The sequence below is a fragment of the Clupea harengus genome, chromosome 3, assembly GCF_900700415.2.
Source record: "Clupea harengus chromosome 3, Ch_v2.0.2, whole genome shotgun sequence".
In the NCBI taxonomy this organism is placed as follows: Eukaryota; Metazoa; Chordata; class Actinopteri; order Clupeiformes; family Clupeidae; genus Clupea; species Clupea harengus.
The window spans coordinates 19,428,160-19,451,279 of NC_045154.1; the positions used below are offsets into that span (position 1 = coordinate 19,428,160).

At 44.4% G+C, this 23,120-nt stretch overlaps 3 protein-coding genes across 6 annotated transcripts; 1 reads left to right on the forward strand and 2 right to left on the reverse strand.

Annotated features, from left to right (window-relative positions):
* Positions 1 to 97: 97 nt before the first annotated feature.
* best1 (bestrophin 1) lies at positions 98 to 8,221 on the forward strand. The gene is made up of 9 exons (XM_012818666.3): positions 98 to 1,150; positions 1,606 to 1,700; positions 2,208 to 2,441; positions 3,558 to 3,712; positions 4,329 to 4,406; positions 4,623 to 4,775; positions 5,006 to 5,086; positions 5,641 to 5,792; positions 6,266 to 8,221. Exons 1-9 carry the CDS (start codon positions 999 to 1,001, stop codon positions 7,344 to 7,346), a joined length of 2,181 nt encoding a protein of 726 aa, XP_012674120.2. The 5' UTR covers positions 98 to 998; the 3' UTR covers positions 7,347 to 8,221.
* A 350-nt stretch (positions 8,222 to 8,571) lies between these two features.
* fth1b (ferritin, heavy polypeptide 1b) lies at positions 8,572 to 11,264 on the reverse strand. The gene is made up of 5 exons (XM_012818763.3): positions 11,126 to 11,264; positions 10,231 to 10,336; positions 9,992 to 10,138; positions 9,468 to 9,593; positions 8,572 to 9,225 (listed from the first exon to the last, which is right to left on the reverse strand). The coding sequence occupies exons 2-5, from the start codon at positions 10,330 to 10,332 to the stop codon at positions 9,064 to 9,066; spliced, it is 537 nt and encodes a 178-aa protein (XP_012674217.1). The 5' UTR covers positions 10,333 to 10,336; positions 11,126 to 11,264; the 3' UTR covers positions 8,572 to 9,063.
* Positions 11,265 to 11,581: 317 nt separating this feature from the next.
* Positions 11,582 to 22,498, reverse strand: incenp (inner centromere protein). 4 transcript variants are annotated; one of them, XM_031564879.2, is made up of 22 exons: positions 22,482 to 22,498; positions 21,247 to 21,396; positions 21,055 to 21,159; positions 20,226 to 20,833; positions 19,827 to 19,893; positions 19,329 to 19,413; positions 18,916 to 19,060; positions 18,127 to 18,160; positions 17,935 to 18,022; positions 17,519 to 17,656; positions 17,320 to 17,337; positions 16,640 to 16,749; positions 16,214 to 16,331; positions 15,700 to 15,789; positions 15,077 to 15,222; positions 14,798 to 14,918; positions 14,189 to 14,266; positions 13,698 to 13,793; positions 13,353 to 13,442; positions 12,934 to 13,020; positions 12,272 to 12,419; positions 11,582 to 12,180 (listed from the first exon to the last, which is right to left on the reverse strand). In XM_031564879.2, exons 2-22 carry the CDS (start codon positions 21,384 to 21,386, stop codon positions 11,996 to 11,998), a joined length of 2,697 nt encoding a protein of 898 aa, XP_031420739.1. In that variant the 5' UTR covers positions 21,387 to 21,396; positions 22,482 to 22,498; the 3' UTR covers positions 11,582 to 11,995. The 4 variants fall into 4 exon arrangements, with proteins under 4 accessions (XP_031420739.1, XP_031420738.1, XP_031420740.1 ...); XM_031564878.2 differs by lacking the exon at positions 22,482 to 22,498 and adding an exon at positions 22,261 to 22,434; XM_031564880.2 differs by lacking the exons at positions 17,320 to 17,337; positions 22,482 to 22,498 and adding an exon at positions 22,261 to 22,434.
* Positions 22,499 to 23,120: the final 622 nt, after the last annotated feature.

Genomic DNA, 23,120 nt, shown 5'->3' on the forward strand with positions numbered 1-23,120 from the left:
TCACTAACTCCAGTTCGGTGGCCTGTGTTTCGCATTCTGTCCACCAGAGGGCATACGTGTGTCCTAGTTCCCCTGCTGTTCCTAATTTGGTCGGCCTCCCTCAAAGAATTAAAATCACTATGAAGTTGGATTAAAAGTGTTGAGATTTTTCACACTTCCTTTATCAGTGGTACAAAGGCAAGAAGCACAAACATTACATAACATATGTTATACATGCTATTGTGTTCTTCCGTTATTAAGATATTATACTCCTGGTTGGTGCAGGCACACACAGGGTGATTTGCTCAGATTAACTACTAGGCTACCTAGGTCTCACAATGCACCTTTGTTGCTGAAACAGATTAACACGTCAAGTGACCGGAGATGTGGGCGTCTGTTTCCCCCGTTCTCCTCGCCTCTCCTGCCTCCCTCGCCATTACACTCAATGTGAGGGCTGTCAACACATTTCCCATCCAACACAGTGAGTACAACCAACCTTTCTTACCCATCATCTACTCTACATTCAGCACAGTGTGGTTTTTCCATGACTGACAGATACGCCTGAAATAACTAAACAAGAATAATGTTGTGAAGTCACACTGATCTAACTATAATTTGCGTTTTCTTTCTTTCCCCCTCTCTCTTTTCCTTGCACGCTTTCTCTTGCTCTTGCACCTTTTCTCCCCCCCTCTCCCTTCCAACTTTAATACTAACAGTGCTTTCCATCCTGCCAATTACTCTTACATTTTGGTCCGTTAAGCCTTATGGTGACCGCCTTGCTTTTGTGGGTGTACGTTTCTGTGTGTGAATCTCTCCCTGTTTGCCAATTCAACATGTGAACCCTTCAACAGTGAGTGTGTCAGTGTGGATGCTGTGGAGTTTGTGCTAGCCTGTTAGCATTTTGTTGTGTGACCAGTACAAGTGAGAGACCTTCAGGGCACCCCCCTCCTCCTCCAACACTAACACCAGCACTCGTGGCGCTCTGTGAGGTTGGTCTTCCTTGCCACTAGGGGGCAGCAATGACAGTGACCTACTCACGCAGGGTGGCCGATGCTCGTCTGGGTACCTTCTCCCACCTGCTTCTGCGCTGGAGGGGCAGCATCTACAAGCTGCTCTACAAAGAACTCATCATCTTCATCATCTTCTACTCCGGCCTGAGCGTCATGTACAGGTAAGTGAAACCAAGCTGACTTCACACACAGGTAAACCAGCACAAGGGGCGCTGGAGACGTGGACCGGGTCTGCCATGCTGAACCATTACCTAATGAGTGCTGATTGTCTTTGTGAAACTTTTGGGTTTTACTTTGAACAATGAAGGGCTTATTTGAGAAGAGAGGTGGCCCAGTCTTATTTACAAAGGGCCTGTGTGCCTGTCCAAACTGGTGCACCCTTGATACAACCAATCAGTCTGGTGAAGATGAAGACGAAGATTAATGAAGTCAAGTTAGCTTCTGATTGGGTGAATGGTTAACCGCGCTGCAGCCTCATCAGCCCAGTGTGGAAACGGCTGCTGTTGGTTCACAGCCTTGGAGCCCAAGGTCTGTGGACGGCCTGGAGGATGCCGCTGCTCCCCGGGCGGAGTACACTGACCCTGATGTAATACCAGTGACCTTCACTTCTCCCCAGGGTCCTCTTGAACGAAGAGCAAAGAAGGCTCTTTGAGAAACTGGCCATCAACTGTGACAAGTATGCCAGTCTCATCCCTTTGTCCTTCGTACTGGGTAAGCACAAGAGGATTCATGATGCTCCATTTGATATTAAGCTTTCATGTAATTATTACTGGCAATAATGACAATGGTATATGATTACATAACACAGCAATGTAACTTCTCATCATTCAACCTTCTTACGTATGATTTTCCATTATCATAAAGATGAATTAATCAGATAATTAACCGTAGGCATTTGCACTCAAATTCCACATGCTAGTTTGAGTCAGCAGTGAAGCACAGTACAGCACTGCCATCATTCAGTGTCATATCTCAGGTTTAAATGTTTAATGTATCAACTATCAACACTCCGCTGGGATCAAAGTTTATTATGTTTAAACCTTGCGTATATTTTCTCTATGTTTAACAGTCTGTCTTACAACTTCTAAGCCATTCACAAACCACATAAACAAATGACATAACTAACAATATATGTCCATCTGTGTGTGTGTGTGTGTGTGTGTGTGTCTGTGTGTCTGTGTCTGCATACATGTGTGTGTGTGTGTGTGTCTGTGTCAGGTTTCTATGTGGCACTGGTGGTGTCTCGCTGGTGGGGGCAGTTTGAGAGTGTTCCCTGGCCAGACCGTCTCGGAGCATTGGTGGGCGGTCATGTGAGGGGCGCTGACGAATCAGGTCGCCTCATTCGCCGAACCCTGATGCGCTACGCCAACCTATCAGGCGTGCTCATCTACCGATCTGTCAGCACAGCCGTCTATAAAAGATTCCCCACCATGGAGCACGTGGTCCAGGCAGGTATGTCTTCACTGGCTGAGTGAGATTGAGCACGTGGTCCAGGCAGGTATGTCTTCACTGGCTGATAGAACATCCATCCACACACACAGATGCAGCTCCATTTACTCTGGTCTGTTTAAGACTGGTGCTTTTATTGGGTACCCTAGTTGCTCAAGAAATGTACAATATGGACAATTGATACATGTATGACAGAAAGTTACCTATACCTGAGCTCATACAATCAGCTGAAAACGTCACTTCTAGGGGGGAGGAATCTAGGCAACAGTGGCCTTCTCAAGGCGTTAGACTTTAGAGAGAGAATGGACCACAGCATATGGTTTCAACAGGAAGATGCCCTTGAACTGGGCTGTGATGGTAGCCTTCTGACTTGCCCGTCATTCTTTCATCACAGCCACCACTGTTTCTGTGTCAATGGAAGATGGAACCAGAGTCAAATCTCCCAAAATATTCTTCCATAACAGCAGCAGACTCTGAACAAACAGGATATGATCAGTGCTGGGAAAAATACTTGGAATAATCCAAACAAGCAACTCAGTGTCGGGGGAACAGGCACTTTTATTCACGGCGCGGGGGGGGGGGGGGGGGGGAGTCAGAGCAACTTCACAAGTTCTCAGATCGTAGTCCCAAGGCTCAGAAGGCTGAGCCTCCTCTTATGTTCATTACATATCATTTGCATACATCTTCTTCTCCATGTCTGTTAGGTGTTGTTTGATGTCCGTTTCTGTCATCTCCTCTCATCCTCTTCTTCACCTCCTCTCATCCTCCCTTTCACCTCCTCTCATCTTCCTCTTCACCTCCTCTCATCCTCCCCTTCACCTCCTTCTCTCATCCTCCCCTTCACCTCCTTCTCTCATCCTCCCCTTCATCTCCTCTCATCCTCCCCTTCATCTCCTCTCATCCTCCCCTTCACCTCCTTTCATCCTCCCCTTCATCTCCTCTCATCCTCCCCTTCATCTCCTCTCATCCTCCTCTTCTCCTCTCATCCTCCCCTTCACCTCCTCTCATCCTCCCCTTCATCTCCTCTCATCCTCCTCTTATCCTCCCCTTCATCTCCTCTCATCCTCCCCTTCATCTCCTCTCATCCTGCCCTTCATCTCCTCTCATCCTCCCCTTCAGGTCTGATGACTGCAGAGGAGCTGAGGCAGCTTGAGGAGCTGCCATCTCCACACAACAAGTTCTGGGTTCCCTGCACCTGGTTCGTCAACCTGGCAATGCGGGCCAGAACTGAGGGGCGCATAAACAACGACGTGGCCCTCTCCGCCCTCCTCAGTGTACGTCTGATGTGCCTCAACTGTGCCTCTAAACCCTAAAGGGTGGCATTTAGAACCTTAACTGCATACCCCATTTTGAACCTCTCTTAAAGGGGAACTTCAGGATTTTTAACCTCTCTTAAAGGGAAACTTCAGGATTTTGAACCTCTCTTAAAGGGAAATTTCAGGATTTATCAACCTGGGTCCTATTATTTGGAAATTGGTCCAGTATTGAGTTAGAACGCTATAACTGGCAACGGAAAAACAGCTATACAATGTAATCCCATGGGGCAAGTATCTGCATCAAAGTAAACCACTTCTTTTCGCCACTGACAGGTTCATAATGTTGTTTTAAGTGTCTGACAACAGACAACAGAAAGGATCCCTACAGAGATAGACCTGTGTCTATTTACCTTAATAACTGTAAAGAAACGGTAGAAAGCGACTGTTCTCTACAATAATGAGCCCAGCAGCAAAAGCTGCTTCTTTTTGTGGAAATGTTTCATTCAGGATTTTTTTTTTTTTAAAGAGTATGGAATGTTTTGAATGTATTTGCCTATTTGTTTATTATCAATTATATATTATTAATATTATTATATTATATACCTTAAATCACCCTCTGTTGTTTGCCTTCCAGGAACTGAACACCCTACGCTCCCAGTGTACGAAGCTCTTCAGCTACGATTGGATCAGCCTTCCTCTAGTTTACACTCAGGTTGAGCTTATCTCCAGAGCTTATCTACAATTCTACAATAAGATCTATTATACTTTTATCGCACCAGATTGAGACCAATAATAAAACATCTAACACATATGTCACACTGGTAAAAATAAGGATGATGTAGTATTTCAACAGCAATAGCTGTAGTTGTTGTATGCTGCCGGTCATTTAGCTCAATGCTAAACTAATAGCCATCACCTTTTACTGAAGGTGGTCACCGTGGCCGTGTATAGCTTCTTCCTGGCCTGTTTGATTGGTCGGCAATTTTTGGACCCTAGTCAGGACTACCCAGGCCATGATCTGGATTTCTACGTGCCTGTCTTCACCTTGCTACAGTTCTTTTTCTATGTCGGATGGCTTAAGGTAAGTAACGTGTGTGTGTGTGTGTGTGTGTGTGTGTGTGTGTTTGTGTGTGTGTGTGTGTGTGTGTGTGTGTGTGTGTACACAGTGTGTTTAAATATTGACTTATTAATCAAGGATGCCACTTCACTGCCCTTTCAAGCTTACCTATGAGTTATTTCAGTTCAGGTATAAAGATTTATTTTTAAAGACCCAAAGAAAGACTTTTGATGTATTTTTATATACACTTTCAGGTGGCAGAACAGCTGATAAATCCCTTTGGAGAGGATGATGATGATTTTGAGACCAACTGGCTGGTAGATCGAAATTTACAGGTAATACATCATAAAGTTTTGACTTTACTTTGTTCTGTCACTTTACTTGAGGTAACTTTATTCTGCCATTTACCTTAACCTTTAGTCAATTAATATATACCAAACTAAGCTGTTTCGTTATTGCACACATACTGTCTGTAATAATTCAAATCACATTTTTCCAACAACATCATTAAAACATTTCCCTCTAGAAGTTGAGACTTAATATCAAAGGAAAATGTATAAATATGTGTTTGAATTAATGAACATTATTTAACATCAGCAATGAGTGTGTTTACCTGTAATCTGGAGTAGAGAGAGTGTGTTTACCTGTGTAATCTGGAGTAGAGATAGTGTGTTTACCTGTGTAATCTGGAGTAGAGAGAGTGTGTTTATCTATAATCTGGAGTAGAGAGAGTGTGATTACCTGTAATCTGGAGTAGAGAGAGTGTGTTTACCTGTGTAATCTGGAGTAGAGAGAGTGTTTACCTGTGTAATCTGGAGTAGAGAGAGTGTGTATACCTATGTAATCTGGAGTAGAGAGAGTGTGTTTACCTGTAATATGCCCTCCTCAGGTGTCCCTGCTGGTAGTGGATGAGATGTATGACGGCGTGCCTCAGGTAGAGAGGGATAAGTACTGGGACGAGTCGGAGCCCCAGCCCCCCTACACGGCAGCCAGCGCTGAACACAAGAAGCCCTCATTCATGGGCTCGGCTCTCGACATCAGGTGGGTCCACCCCCCGCTGTGGTATTGCCTCGGCCCCTGATAGGCCACTGAATCTTGGATGTATGAACAGACTGGAACGAACTTACAAACAACAGATACTATGTAGCTGTTATAATAATCACACTTGGTAAAATAAAATAACAGTTTTCACTCAAAGAGATACTGTCCTACCTCTGCAGGCTGTATAGTTTACCTCTTATTGCTACACGTGCTGCAATTTATTATTTATAAGTTATTACAAGAATTACAACTGACACTCTCCTTATATTGATCATTTTAACATAATTTTTATCACTATGAATCTTCTGAGAAAATGGTTCTTGAGACATTCTCAGGTATCAAATGTTGATCTCATCTGTGCCTCTCTATTGATCTCATACGTGCCTCTCTATTGATCTCATACGTGCCTCTCTATTGATCTCACCTGTGCATCTCTATTGATCTCATCTGTGCCTCTCTATTGATCTCACCAGCGTGCCAAAGGAGGAGATGGAGTTCCAGTCCAACCTGGAGCAGATTAAGGAGCACGAGGAGGCCAACCACTCCACCCCTCTGTTGGGGAACCTGAGTCGTCTGCTGCTGGGGATTCAGTCGCCCAGCTTCCCCCGACCCACGCCCACCTCCCGGGTGTCCCTGCTTCGCAGACGCCCCCGTGCCCCTCTCAGCCGCTTCCCCCTCCACCTGCATCAGGAGGGGCCCTCTAATGGGCACGGTCGCCACGACGGCCACCGTCACGAGCGCGACATGGACTACGCCTTCTCTTCCATCCCCATGTCCGAGCGACCCGGCTTCTACAGCTGCCCGCAGACGCCCATCCACTCCATGCCCCCGCCTGTGCCACGCCCGAGACCCACCCGCCGGGCACAGGCCGATTGGGCATACAGCTCCTCCTCACTTGCCCACCACTCTGTGGGCTCCCAGCTCCTGCAGCCTGACACCCCCGGGCACCTGCCCCCGCCGCCGTCCTCCGCGTTCCCATGGCTTGGGGCCGACGGGGACACCTCCTCTGGACCGGCCTTCTCTTTCCCAGACCCTGTCCCCGAGCTCTGCCCCCTCCCGAAGCCCAGGCTCGGGCAGGGTCTTCACTCCCGACACCCTCTGCCCCCTCGGCTCTCCCTGGACACCCCTCCAGCTGCAGACGGTCAGCTAGGACCCCCCAGCGCCAGAGCTGGGGGAGGAGCTGGAGCTGGGGAGCGAATCTTCTCCTTCACCCCTCCCTCCAGGCCACTCATTCACACCACCAACAGTTCAAACAGCATCAACGGCGGTGGCGGTGCCGTTGCCACCGGCTCTCCGGCGAACCTGTGCAACGGCGGCGTGGCTCATGCAAACTTCACCGGCAGCGGCAGCGGCAGCAGCAGCAGCCCCCAGCGACCAATCAGCAACAGCAACGGAGCACTCAGCAGTAGCAGCAACCTCAACCCCATCGGTGCCACGCCTACCAGCAGCCAGCAAGCGGCCAATCAGCAACACTCCCCCAACGACTCCGGGATCTTATTGACTGAGGATCTTCTGAGGGGTCTGGTGGTGCCGGGCGGGGCAGGGACAGGATGAGCCAATTGAGCGAGGGAACAGGAGTAAAAACGGAAGTGTCACAGAGACTAAGGGACCTCTGACTTCCTGGAAACTGAACACTATTCCACTCTGTGATGCTTCTCTGACCAGTCCAATATGGGAACACTGAACAGAATCACCAATTCAACATAAACGAACCATCAGAGTATTATAAACCACCAGTCCCACTTTACTTTAAGTAGCCTTAGATACAATTTATGTCAGTAGTGTGTAAATCAAGTTTTTTTTTAATATATACAATGTATATATAATGTATATAGACTTTTTCCTTTTTACAAACACTGACTGTAAATATGTCTTAAAACATGAACTATATGTAGGAATATAAAACACTATGCTAAAAACATAATAAAAGAATGTACAGAACCTACAAGAAGTATAGTTGTGCTATGGTAGTACTTAAGGCTTCCTAAAATAAAAGTGGACCTATCAACCCACTCCACGGTCTGATGGAAACAGCAGAGGATATAGCACAGAATAACTGGGTTACTGTCATTTTTCAGACGTGATACTTTTCAGGAAGACCTCAAGAGCCTGTTCAGTTCCAGTGCTCCAGTCAATGGGCATGGCCACAGACCAACATGACCTCTCCTCTAAAACGTTTGGATGTTTTCTCTGGCCTATGTGTGTTTGTGTGTGTCTTATGTGGAGCTGTTGTTGTAACTATTCATCTAATACAGTATGTTTTGCTCCAGTTGCCATTCTGTGTACCACAAAGGGTGTTATTCAAGCCGGGCTGATCCTGTACTTCTGATCCCCAAAACATCCTGTTGCGGCTCTGGCCGATGCCAATACCACTGTAATAAGATGCAACATGGGATTTTCTGAGGAATTAAAATATTTTGTACCAGGTACTTCAGGTGTGCTATTTTTCTCTTGGGCACAACACCGGAAAACACGCCACTGTAATTCGACCAAAGGCGGAACAGCCAAAAGCTAAACAGCTTGTGACCCACGAGCCAGAGCTTGAATCTAGGTCCTCTTCCGCCTTCAAATTCAAGCAGTATTAATTTAAATCCACTCATTAAACCAACAATCTCATATGATTTACTATTTGAAAACACATTCAACCGAACAACATGACCTACATACACATTTATAATTCAGTTAAAGGGACATTAAAACTATTCACTTTTTTCTTTTCCTGACAGTCCTTTTCTGAACTGAGGTTTAAGTTTTTGTTTAAAATACCACTGACACAATGTTGGCTGGTTGTTCCAACAGTCTTTTATTGAACGCAGCGTATATAGGAGGAAGATCCTATATACACGCTGTATGTGATATACATGTGTTCTGCATATAATAGAAACTGCAGATGAGCAAGCAGAACACAAATAAATGTAGTACCTGCATTACAGAAGCAGGGATGTCTCTAAAGGGGAAACGGGATTGGGACGGAAAACAGGCTGAGCCTTTCAAAGGGAACATTACACATAAAGTGCTTATGGCTATCATTAGGACCACACTGGTCCTGGGACAGTATTTCCTCCGTAATATATATATGTATATATATACTGAATTTTAATCAAAGCAGCATACAGTACAGTGAGGATGTACATCTTGTCAATAAAACTATGCACAAGCTGTTCTTGATTATGATACGCCCGGGTTGGACAAACCCACATGCGACAGTCACAACAGACCCCTGATAGCAGCTAGTACTGGCCCTGATGTGGTGGTGGTGGCACTACAGTTCTTAAGTGCTCTCCTCCTTGCCCAGAGTGTGCTTGTCGAACAGGTACTCGGCCATGCCGTTCTGTGGCGCGCCCATACGGCGCAGGTTAGCCACCCAGTCGGCCAGCTCTTTGATGGACTTCACCTGCTCGTCCAGGTAGTGCGTCTCTATAAAATCACACAACTGGGAGACACAGGAAACAAGAATGTAGACAGAGAGAGAGGGATACCGAAGGGTGGAAAATGGAAAGCAGAGAGAGAAAAAGGGAAGGAGGGTACAATGAATGAAACTTGTTTTTTTTTTTGTTTCCCCATACCTCTCAACATCAAACATTTCCTCTATAACTCTGTAATACCTCCCACTAGCAAACAAACAAAACCATTGGTAATGCTGACAGCGCTTTATGGTGTGTGTGACTGACTCACGTGCGGGTCTGTGTGGTCAGAAGCGACCTTGTGCAGGTCCAGTAGTGACTGGTTCACACTCTTCTCCAGCTGCAGAGCGCATTCAAGAGCCTCTACACCACTGCCCCACTCATCTCTGTCAGGTTTCTAGAACACACACACACACACACACACACACACACACACACACACACACACACACACACACACACACACAAACAAGACACACACACATACTGTTGCAATCAGAGAAGGGGAGTGGGGGGAAACCACTGAGGAGAGAAGTCTGGAAAATTGTTTCTCGTTCTTCAGAGACCCTCAGCATTGTGCTCCTCAGGCATCTTGCTGCTCCACCATACCTAAGTTTAAACTCATAACTGACGATGCTAACAGTTATTCATTAAATCATGTCTGACCTAAACCTAAGAGCTTGGACAGATCAAGGTAATGCTTTAGTTAGGCATTGCATAAGGGCTGGCCTGGGCATCACTAAAAGTGCCTAAATGAATCCATAGAAACAGCAATTCAGTTGTTCTTCCTCATACCCGAATATCCTGTAGGAAGATCCTCCCTCCTCTCTTGTTCTGCTGACTCATCAGTTTCTCAGCATGCTCCTTCTCTTCCAGGGACTGTGCCCTAAAGAATTTGGCGAAGTTCGGCAAGGCTTTGTCATCCCGGTCAAAGTAATAAGCCTGCAGTTGTCCAAACACAAACATTTTTGTTCACTAGCGCCATTACAGCAATAGCATTAATAACATTTGTATCCTCAGTTCAGCCATCTTACCATGGAGAGGTAAACATACGAGGCATACAGCTCCAGGTTTATCTGCCTGTTTATGGCTGCCTCACAGTCCTGGTGATAATTCTGCCTGACTTGTGAAGTCATGATTCTGCAGAAACAAAACAGGACAAAAACATGTTAAGGAGTATTCATAACATTGACCGTTATGGGGAGAGATCCGCATAAAGTGTTGTGAAATCAATCACGGAACAAATTCACGGAGATGACATCACTGGCCGACACTGCATGAAGGCATAATGAACACAGAAAGGTCTTTGGGGAAGATTACCGTACACTTGGTCTAAACACAACCTACTGGACAATTTTACGGTTAAGTGCAAAATGAGAGGGTACTCTATCTTATTGCACTACAAGGTCTTAACCGCTAATGTACGTCGTGTGCACACTAATAATGTTTCCGTTAAATCGTTTAATTACTGGATTGATTTAACGTTAACCTTTTATTCTAGAGGATATAGCATTGCATCACATTAAGATTCAAAAGCATTTTGTGGGCACTGGGCAGTATGTGAACACACACATATCCCTCAACCGACACACTGGATTGTTCAACTGACATGTACAACTGGCTAATAGGCTTGCCTAGCTAACATTAGCGTCACTGTTTACTCGTGCAATGACTCGTCAGGGATTCAATGGTTTACTTATACGTTAATGGTTTTCAAGCCCAATAAAAGTAGTAAAGTGAGACGACAGTCTGTATACAAAGCTCTTCATCAAGCCCACACTTCCCTTGCACTTGGTCGAAATTGAGGCTACTGGCTAATGTCAGCTAGCTATTTTGGATCTTAAAACGTTTGAATTTCTAAAAGCAACGTCCATCTAATCAGCTTTTAAATCTAAATCAAAGGAGAAATTGTTCTATGCAAATACTCACTGTAAATGAAAACGTCTGTCCTTTGAAGCAACGCTGGTTTAAAATAAAATAGCGACAACCTCACTTTACTGTTTTCAAAACAGCTTGCTAGTGTTCCTACGCTTGACCTCTTTCCTGATTGGTCCACTACAATATTTGTGCGTGTGCGCGGTACGAACCAGCCTGTCTCATCAAAACTGTGGTTGGCTAGTTCTTCCATGATCATGACGTAAACAGACAACAAATAAATAATGCATAAAGGTATATAGTGCAGACACTGCGACAATTACTGCACCACTTTTAACGATCGTTGGGAGTCTTCTTCAGTTACTATACTCTAGTATCTTTTAAGATATAGCCGCCAACGGCATCACTGTGAATTACCAAGGTTTCCTAGGTATGCTTAAAAACCAATAGTTAGGAGAATACAGTTGTAATGTTTAAAAATAAACAAAAAAAGTGAACAGAAATCACGTGAATGTGTCATGTTGAGATTTATTCATCACAGCATCTAAATCAGAACGCGGAGGCCACTTTTGGATCAGATTTATAAGCAGCGATCACACAACACATTTACAGCAAGGTGAAGAAAAAATACAACACAGTAACTGTGTAAAAAAACTCTAAAATGCAGAATTAAAAACAGACAGAAAAATAGAATGACGCATCAGAGGAAAAACAGAATGATGCATCAGAGAGGGAAAAAACAAGTAAAACAATTCACCAATCACATCCACACTATTCCACGCATACGCCCATACACATAATTTTCTTCTACTAGGACAAACTTTATTTGAAAAGATCTTACCAAAACCTGACTAAGTACAAATACAGTTGGAAAAAAAAAAAAAAAAAAATTGAAAATAAAACTTATATCCCAGAATAGTCTCTTCAGTGGGCCAAACTGCCCATTCGAGGAGGTGAGTGCCATACAGCAGAGCTGGTTCTTTTGAAAAAGCGAGGTTTGCTTTTGTTGAATATCCGCTCCAGTTTGGGCATCTCCACGACCCCAAAGTACGCGTGAAGATCCGTAGGGTCGTAGTACTGCTTCATGATGGACTGCTGAAGCTGAAGACCTGGAGATGAAACCAAACAAAAAGAATCAGTGTCACCGTGTGTTTGTGTTTTTCTGACGACTTTGCCAACAAGAGCAGATACGAAACCTACCCTCTGCCCAGGACGGAATGGGTTTCTTTGGTGCCGACTCGTCGTCAGTGGAGTCATCGCTGTTCTGGTCCATCCCGTAGTCTTCAGGGTTGACCAGAGTAGTGATCTTCTTACCTTTCGGAGTGATTTCATAGGACTGTGGAGACCTCTACCAAAAGAAAAAAAAGGGAGAAGATGAAGGTCTTTGTTACATTCTCTAAGAATTGTGGCGTTTCACCATCCCAATTATGTCTGTATTGAATATGGTCTGGAACTCTAAGGATTTAGTGAGATTAGGGGGGGGGGGGGTTCACCAAAAGATATGGAAAGCAATCAAAACTAGTGGGTTAATAAAGCCCTTAAAGAACAGCACCGTGAACTTCCCAAAATCAACCCTAACCTACTACAGTTTTGTCTCCACTGGTTCACCAAATGGCCCTGTAGATTATCAATGAAGGATTTCCAGACCACATTTTGTGTGACAACAGTTGGCAGCAGCAGGTTAGTCAATCATGGACACGGGACGGGTCACCACGACTTTAGTGAGAGGAAAGTGAGGACCACTGCTGGACCCATGGTGCACGTGAACATGTGTGCATGCAAGAATGCCAAAGCACCATGAAACGTGTAAGTGACATGCCTATTTCAACAACTGTTCCAAGTCAAACCCATCACCAATGTACCTCAAGGTCTATTGTGACGTTAGGACATAGCTCTATAGAGGCATCGGGTTCTGATGATTTCCCCACTGGAGTCGTGTTCACTGTTTTCTGGGAGACAGAGAGGCCACGTCACAGGAGGACACCAGCTGGCTAGCTAGCTAGCTAGCTAGCTAGCAGCTGACTGGTGAGACAAGCCTCAATCCCCCAGTCAGAGTGAAACTTAACCTGACATCAAAATGACCAAATGTGAATAAATCTGGCCCTGAATAGAACCATGTCATAGGCTCCAAGCAAAGCAGACATTTTGGAGCAGGGAAATGAAAAATTACCATCTGAAAAGCTGGTCCATGTCTGTCAAGGCTGCTTGACTGATCCCAATTACAATGAGATCTTTGTTTTTACATCAAAATACAAGCTTAAAATCTATAATGGCACTGTACCTCAACATCAACAGTGATATTCAGTGCGGCCCCTTTCTGCACAGACATGTGGTAGAGAGCTGCTCCTTTGCCCACTGGAGTCCTCATGCCCTAAAGGAAAGAAAGAAAAAAGGCTACATTAAAAAGAGTCATGGCAAAAGAGCAAGATTTATGATTGTCCAGAAAATGAGAACTAAGATTTGAGCTAAATCATAAAGCTCAAACTAATGTAGATCAACGGAACAAAGACATTCACACCAAGCAGTTATGGATGCTGTCTGCGATTCGGTTTTCGCGAAATGTTGAGAAAAGGTACTTTGGCTACACAATGAAAGAATGTATCTATTTCTAGGACAGACCGTGTACCTCAAGATCAACTGTGACGTTCAGAGCAGACCCTTTGTTGATGGTTGTGTTGAGCAGAGTTGGCCCTTTGCTGGCTGCGGCCTTCAACTGCGCATTCTAAAGGCAGGAAAGGACACATTAGATTAACTTTACACTACATTAAATAGAAAAAAAAAATCAACATATAAGGGGTTGGGTTTACTTTTTAAGTTGTTAAATTGATACAGAAAAAAAAAAAAAAAAAAAAAAAAAGGAGAACTCCATTGTTCAGTTTACACAGAAACCATTTCTCCATTTCTGCACAGTGCAGACAAAAAGAAAGCAAGCTAAGGAACAGACCCCTGCCGCTCACGCTGAGTAGAATCAAATTCACAATCAGCCTAAAAGATACTGCAGCGTTGAATGTTTGACCCGTCTCAGTTCATACGGGCCATCAGAGAGCACTGTGGCAGCTGAAACCCTGCGGCTGCCATTAACAAGAGCGTGCCGTTATCATTAGCATCATTACGGACCTGTGCTTCATGGGCGGCAGCAACAGCAGCTGCAGCAGCACGTCTCCTCTCGTCCTCAGCCCTCCTCTGTTCATCCTCCTGGGACAGACAAGACACACAGACACTCATCAGATACACCCACATGCCAGTTAACACACCTCTGTCCTGAGGTGAAGCGCACACACACACACACACACACACACACCGTTGGGGGCTGCAGTGACACACACCAGCAGCAGAAGAACAAATTCATAATGGGTACACCATTGCACAAATGAGCCAACATTCTCACCTCTTGGCCATAATATTAAATAAGCATTGAAGTTTAATTAAAACCATTAAGTTATGTATGCTCAATATGGAAAACCTAAAACTGGCATTTAGATAAAGGTTATTCTGTGCATCTTGCAGGCATTGCCCCAGTCCATTTTTAGGTTAACTTCACGCGCCTCTTGAGCCACGAAACAGACGTTGTAACATGGATGTCTTTGTAAAAGAATCCTCTTTGATCCAACTACATGATCTGAAAATAGATTGAGCAACATATTTGAAAGCTGTGGCAATGGCTCCGGCCCTTGAGCTTTAAGGTCTCCTGGCCATATAGGAGAGACAATGGTCATGGTGTCTCACCCTCTTCCTCTTCTCATCCAGGAGCCTCCTCTTCTCGTCTAGCTCCTTCCTCTCCTTATCCCGAGCGGCCCTCTCCAGCTCTACCTGCAGAGCGATGGCCTTCTCCCTCTCCTGCCTCTCCCTGGAGCCGAGGAAACAGAGAGAACTTCTTACTATGCAGTGATCATCAAATGGAATCCCAGACAGTACCCATCCAGCAATACACTAACAGTGCCTATCCACTAGCACAGGACAGGCTAATCAGAAATGGGAAACGTAGCGAGGGTTTGTCAAACGAACCTTTCAGCAGCCTGTCTCTCGAGCTCTCGCTCCTGGTCCCTCTTCAGCTCCAGTTGCCTGCGGGCGTCGGCCAGCTTGCGTGCCCGATCCTCCTCCTCGGCCTTCCTCTTGGCACGCAGTTCAAGCTGCCGCTTCTCCTCCTCATCCTGTAGAGAGAGGTGGAGAGAGAGAGAGAGAGAGAGAGAGAGAGAGAGAGAGAGAGAGAGAGAGAGAGAGAGAGAGAGAGAGAGAGAGAGAGAGAGAGAGAGAGAGAGAGAGAGAGAGAGAGAGAGAGAGAGAGAGAGAGAGAGAGAGAGAGAGACGTTCAACTCCTGTTTTAAAACGTGCTATATAACTATATAAAGTGACTAGACTTGTCTATTTACACAGTAAAAAAATGAGGAAGTTCATAGAGATGGATGGAATTAACTATGTGGGAATACACTGGGCTGGAGCAAATCAACCCATCCATTTTCACACAAATCAGACCAAATGTGCCAGCATATTCCAATTTTACACTCAGGTATGCTCAACATGATACCACCATGCTGAGCTAAACAAAGTCAGCTTCCTTGCAGCGGACCTTGGCGAGCTACAATAAGAGGAGTAATGAACCATGGGTGACCGTGAAGAGGTTCCCCTACCTGCTGAAGCTTCTTCTTCCTGGCCTCTTCCTCTTTATTCCTGCGGACCTCCAGCTCCTGTTGACGCTTGGAGGCCACAATCTTTTTGGCCTGAAAGCAACAACAAGACGCATCGTGTTGACCTTGTTATTAAATCTATAGACATGATGTGAACCTGCAGGTGAAGTGAAATAGAATGTTTCTCTATATTCAAGTGGATTCTATAAAGCTATTTTTGGATGTATTCTCTACCGTCAAGTGCAGGAAAAGGTAAATAAAAGCAAACTCTGAAGACGTACGAGCATTACAAAGTACTGGATATTTTCATAGTACCATCAGAAATTATATTAGCATAGCTTGTATTTAAGCATTGCTATATGCTACATGAGCTACCGGTACACATTGAATCGTTAATCGGCTTGCTAACTGATTGACATACCTGACGGGAAACAGATTCCGTTTGAAAAGTCTGTCACAGTACAGCATTCTTTAACAGCTACTGTAATCCCCGCACCGTTTGATATCAGTGCCTCACCTTATCCTTCTCCACAAACTGGGCCATCTTCTGCTCCAGCTTCTTCCTCTTCTCAAACTCCTCCTTCTCGCCTCGCTCACGGGCCTCCAACACACGCCTCAACCTCTCCTCCCTCTGCCTAAACACAGCACACACACACACGTATAAGCAGGAGTAAGATCCACAATAGGCAACAACATGCTACAATGCAAACAAGTAAACCATAGGGAAAGTGTGTGCCATTTTTATTTCAATGTAACTTATGCTAATGACTTTGCTTTTTAATTGTTCTGTTGAACATATTTAGATTCTGCATTTAGTTTTACTGGTGAAATCGTTATACACAGGCTTAACATGTTCTATAAATGGACAGTGATCTGTATACAGTTAGTGTACTGTTGTTGGCAATTTGCTTAGACACATCTTTGGCCAACCAGTGCAACATACTTTTTCAGCTCTTCGTGTTTCTTCCTCCTCTCGTCTTCCATCTTTTTCTTTCTTTCGTTTTCTTGTTCAGATTTCTTGTTGAAAGCCTCCAGCTTCATACGTTCCCTCTCCTGTGAAGAGTTTTAGACAGCATTAGGTCACATCTACCATGATCACACCAACATCCAACACCAACATGTGCATAGGTTTTTAGCTACAGTGAAACAAAGGAGGTGTCAGTAAATTCTAACTCAACCAAGTTGAGGTGAGGTCTTAACTCAGCCCATGACTGTTAATGCAGTTAAATACAGGAAACATGGAGGGCAACACTTATTTAACCCCTGGAATGGCATTATAAATTCTGCATGAGATTCTTCTAAAGAAAAAAACATTTCGGTTGCAGAATTTATCAAGGAACCATTTCATCCAAATTCCAAAGCTATGAGTGAGGGGAGAGAGGAGGTGGACAAGGGGGAGGTGGGAGAGAGGAGAGGGGGGACTCAACATCCCTTTACTGGCTGATTTTGTTAAAAACATACACCCACACGGACATAAAGCACCAACAACCTCCACCAAGAGATGAAGGTTAGGATGAAGCCGGACGTCAAACGTCCCAAACACACAGATGAGACAGCGCTGCTGAGTTTAATCTGTGCTCAAAGCAGGTGTGCACACATAAAACCCCACAAACGCACACTTACCACTAAACCAACAGACAACTGTGGAAACAAAGGCACCCCAATTAGTAGCGCCGTCACAATATGCCTTCACCAGCACACGCTTTGAGCATATATACACAGCACATACACACACAGTGACAGACAAACACACGCAGACGCACATGGAGACAGCACATACACACGCAGACGCACACTGAGACGGCCAAACACACGCGCGTACCTTGGGGTCAACCCTGCCAGGAGTACTGTGCTTGATGAAGGACATGACTGAGGTGCGGCCCATGGAGCCGGGAGTCATCATCAACAGCTGGTTCTTTTGGACAGTGTGGATGAACGACTTCATGTTGGGTCTCACCGCCTGGTGAGAGACAGAGAAAGAGAAAAAGAGGTCGACATGATGAAACAGCAGGCCAGCATACGCCTAAAAATGAAAACTAGGTTGCCAACCAAGTCAGTTGATGTCAGTTTTTGAAACGTGCCTCTCCTTTGTATAGATCACTTTTTGTTCGAGACTAGACTACAAAACCATTTTACTACGAAGAAACACTGAACGAGATTCCTAACTGCTAATAATGGCTACAGGTACTTGGTCTCTAAAATGTCCATCACACCCATGTAAATAAGAAAGGGTCTTACCGACTGGCTAATTTTAGGAGACACCTTCTTCTTAGGCACATCCTCAGATGTAGAATCTACTCTGCGTTTAAAGCCAAATCGAGACAGCCTGAGAGAGAGAACAGTCAAAAAGAGTTAGGTATTTGTTTCAACAGCTCACACGTACAGACACAAAAATAAAATAAATAAATACACAAAGAAATGGTCACTCACGACTGGGTTCCTGCAGGCTTCTTACCAGAGTCATCTGCAGAGACAAGACGCACATTAAATAAACAGTTAAACACACACACACACACGTTATGTTCCCACTCAGTTCTGATTAAAGATTGTGCTGGGTGCTGATCCCTACAAAATGTTTTCAGTTGTGTATACACATGTTGTGCATGTGTGTAGACTTTCTGTCTGGTTGAAGAACTATCTTGTTCCCAGGTTGCTCCATGTGGAGACACTCAGATTTTAAAATGACCGGTGTGTTTGTTTGACAATTAACAAATTAAGGTTAACTCTTTGCCAGTCAATGACAGGGGCTTTTCATGATTATGGAGGGGGTGGGGAGAGGACGCCAAGCACTGTTGAACCTTCTGGAGGTGTTGTGGGCCTAATTTATCAGAACGCAGACGAACTTGACACCCCCCATGAAATACTCAAAGGTATCTTTTTGTTGTTGTTGTTGTTGTTGTTGTTGTTGTTGTTGTTGTGTGTCGGTATGATGGTTGTAGTGTACCCTGTTGTGTTATAATACTTAGGCTAGGTTATTTGGAATCAGTACTTGCGTGTGTCAGTGACAGGTTTGGCTGCAGTGGGAAGTCCCCAACTAATAGCAAAAAGAATTTAACACCTGTTCCTGTGTACAACAGCAATGACCTTTCCCGCTCTCCAATTTGCACATGTGATCGGAGTCAAATTACAATGACATTTCACTTGGCATTTAAGCATGTCCTAATTACAGTCAAGGAAACCTGTTGTTGGTGAATCATCACTAAGGTGTTAGTCATTCACCTGGTGCTGCTAGAGGGGTGTGGGTTTTCTCAATGCGGGAGGCGGAGCCAGAGGCCATGTTGGTGGGGGTGTTTTTGGCCATGGAGCGCGTGTAGCGGGTGACAGCCTCACCGCTCTTTCCCAGCATCTGCTCTTCCTCCTTTTCCTGCTCAACACAAAGAGTTGCAGGTGATGATAAACCCAAGAAGCATGGCAAAGACTAACTAAATGAAATACCGTCTGCTCAGATTGTTCTCATGTCTGCCCTTTAGTAATAGCACTCAGTCAAAGTTCAGTTCAGTATTTTGGCATTAAATTCACTAAACCAGTTCTCAAGCTCTGCTACATCTTCACTTCATTATCAATCCTTTCTGTTTCTGTGTTGAAGAGGAAGGTGGTTCCCACTGGGGACGGTGTTAATGCCACTGGTTTACCTCTGGATCCTTTGCATCCGGTTCCTGCAGCTTGATCTCTGGCACAGGAGAGGCCTCAGTCACAATGACAGCTGGTTCTTCAACACTAAGGAATGTATAGAGTGTTAAATAAGTGCCATTTTGTCACATTGGACTTTTGTTCTCAATGAGCACCTCCGTGCAAAACAGACCACCACATTTCTCAAGCACACATAAATAAAAACAAAATCTAAAAATACTTCTGCCGTTTAACCCAAAATAACAGAGTAACAAATGTCTCATACAATTCAGTTTGATCGCTTTTTATCCATAAGAACGAAATGTGTGCAAACCTAATGCAATGTTGAAACCCCTTATAGTGACAGTTCTCAATGAAAGTAAGGTTTTGTGATTTTTCTTTTTAATAAAAGCAAAACCATGGCAGCCTTTATGGAAACCATAAAAACGTCAATGCAGGCCTAGGAACGACAAGACTTGAGGTGAGTGGGTTGAGTGAAGGTTCATAAATCAGATACTCACTCTCCAACCTTCTCCTCCCTTTCCATCTCCTCAACCTCCTCTCCATCCGTGTCAAAGCAGATGTCCTCTAAACATACAGGAACAAGATCAGGATCAATAGACAGCAAGAGCAGAGAGGACAGCACTCTTTAATTTGACCTGCCCACCTATGCAATCATGCATGGATCTTTAGCTGTACCGAATCCAGATATGAATCCATTTTTTTTTTTTTTAATACAGAAACACTTTAAAAAATTTTTTTTTTTAAAAAAACACTAAAAAGGGAAAGCATTCATACTCATTCATGCTACACAGTAGGTTTGGGCAATGCCCTTAAATTAAACATCACAATAATTTCAGATTTACCATGATGATAAATCCACAATCCTCATATAACACCCCTGTGCCATGTCAACTCACCACCGACAGAGCTGCCACCGGCTGATCTACTAAGTCTGGCCTTCTTCTTCAGGAAGGAGCGCCTGGAGGCCCTCCTCACCGCTTCCTGTGTCATGCTTCTCCTCAGGCCGGCCAGGGAGTGCCGTGAGGACATTGAACGTCGCACAGAGGTGCGGGACGGACCTTGAGGAGTCTCCTGCACCTCTGCGGTGGTCATTTTGGACACTGATGCACGCCCAACCTGAGCCTCCTCCACTTCCTCTGACTCGTTGACGGCTAGCAGGGTTGGGGAGGAGACGTGGGGAGGCTGGACAGAGTTGACAGGCTCTGTTTCCATGGCTGTAACCGGTGCCTCCCCCTCTTCCTGGATGGGTTTCTCATCCTCGAAGATGTCATCCTCCACTTCCTCTTGAGATGCAGAGTTGAGCTTGTTGCGTGTGCTGCGCTTCACTGGCCCTTGCGCCGCAGCAGATTTGGTGTTGTTCCGGCGGGTTCTGCGCTGGGGCTCCTCAACAGAATCCTCAGGGACAACCTCCGGGTCAGCAGTGGCGGTGGGACTCTCTGGGATTACGTTAAGGGTCAGCTGCACTGAAGAGCGCCGTAGGTTGCTGCGCTTGCCCTTGGAGAGGCTGTGAAAGACAAAGTAAAAGCATGAAGATAGAAAACCAATTGGCTTAACAGGAAAAATAATATTAAAAAGATGTCTCTTTGGTGTACAATAAGCATTGACAAAGGCGATCACAGACATTCTACATCATAACCTGACATCATATTCAAATGACAAGTTGAAGAGAAATATGATACATATTTGACATAAATTGACACAAATTACAGATGGATAAAATCTAACCGTCTTTTGGCTTTATTCTCATTCCCCACAGACACTCGTCTCCTACGACTGGTCTTCTTTTGGGACGGAGTCTTGGGCATCAACTCTGGTTCTGTGTTGAAATCACTGCAACAATAAATAATACAAGGGTAAACTAAAAACATTGATAAGCAACGTGTGATGGAATTTCACAGAAGAGAACTCTTTTCCAACCTGGAAAACATTCTCTGCGCCTCCTGCTCAATCTCCTCCAGCCACACCATGTGGACATTATCAATCTCTTTGAGGAAATCCTCAAGTTTTCCGCTGAAAACCTGCATGAGGTTATTCGTCGACTCCAGTAGGGAACTCATGGCTACGACCCTGTAAGAAAAACAGAACCCACTAATGACTGAAGCAATGACATGTTATTGTGCATTTGTCATCTGAAAAACTACAGAACCGTTCTGGGGTTTCTGTTAACAGTATAATATAACTAGCAATGCAAATGGCCGATAACACAACAAATAAACGTGTCTAACGTTAAGAAATTTGACTGTTGGTAGGTTGTAATCTTGGTGGCTGACGGAGACAGAACAAAGACTTTCAGTTCACAGGTGACCGTGAATCTGCAGTTGCATGGCAGTGCCACGACAAATATTATATGAATCACATCTTGAACGTTTAAACCTGACAGGCAGTTTAGAGAAGGCAGAGCAGTGCAATTCACAAACATCCAAACGAATACAATTTAAATGTTAGTTACACAACGTTAACTAGCTAGCGATAGCTGACCAAGGAAATGGCCTTAGCATACAGGTTGACCTGTTAAAACTTAGGTTGCTTTGTTAGCTAAATTCCCATGCCAAGTTAACACATGTGCATACTATTGAAAAGTTACTTTCCCCCCAAATTGACGTTAACTGTCACGAACATCTGTGGCTGTACAAAGCTTCATTGGGAAACAACACACAACTTTTAGCTGCTAACAGTTATGCGTAGCAACTTGGTTAAATTAGCGGATTTGCAATACGTTTGAAAACATTACGGCTCCCAGTGGCTATTGACTGGCTTGCTAGGGTATATATCTACAATATTGATCCTCATAAATAACGCGACCTAATGTTATTGTTCCACCACAAGACCACCGTTAAGTCGGCTTCGTTAGTGAACGGAGTTGTTGATTTCCAAATTAGCATGCTAGCGATAGCTAGCCAACCAGTTGGGTGTGTAAGGAACTGTTCCTACCTTATTCCCTTTAAAAATACGATCTTCACAGACAAGGTACTGTAATCCTGAATTTTGCCGACCTAATGTTGTAAAAAAAAACTAGCTAGCTAAATTAATTCCTAAAATCTCATCTTTACGCTCATTCAGTACACCTCACTCCACTGACTGCTGCTTTCCACCCGCTCAAACGGTTTAAATAGTTTAAAATTCCAAGAAACCAATGGCAGAATTTTCCTCACCTCTGTTTCAAAAAGCATGTATGCAATTCAACGGAACGTCTGTCAATCGTCACATGACTGTCCAATAAAACATCTAAGGGGGCGGGATTTAAAAGTTAAGGCGGTGTTATCGCAGGCCTCTGAATTATCATTGGGAATTACAACTGGGAGGCGGGACTAAACTCAGAGCTGTGGTTGTTTTAGGTCCGTTTTGTGTCTCTAATTCAAATAATCCAATCGCAACTCCAGTTTAAACCGGAAAGGAAAGTGATGCATTTTGAAGACCAGACCCATGTTCTTATTTACTGTATGGCGCTCATATTTAAGCCAGCCCAGAGCCATGCAGAGAGAGACAGAGGTGGAGGCTCTGTGTAGGTCTAATCATTGTTGAACTTTCTGTATGTTAGGCTACTTCGTTAATATAAATAAAATCACAGTATGTTTCAGGTGGATTTTTGCACTTTTTAAAAATAAGATTGTCCACAATTTCCTCACAACATTCCATTTCTCAGGAACAAAATATTGCCCAACTGGCCTGGGAAATGTGAAAGCATACAGCAAAGTTAATCAGATTATTATTAGTTATTGTGCCATCAGATATGGGTTGTTGTTGACATCATCCAACAGTGTAATATCTGAGGTTTAGTTACGACAAGAATC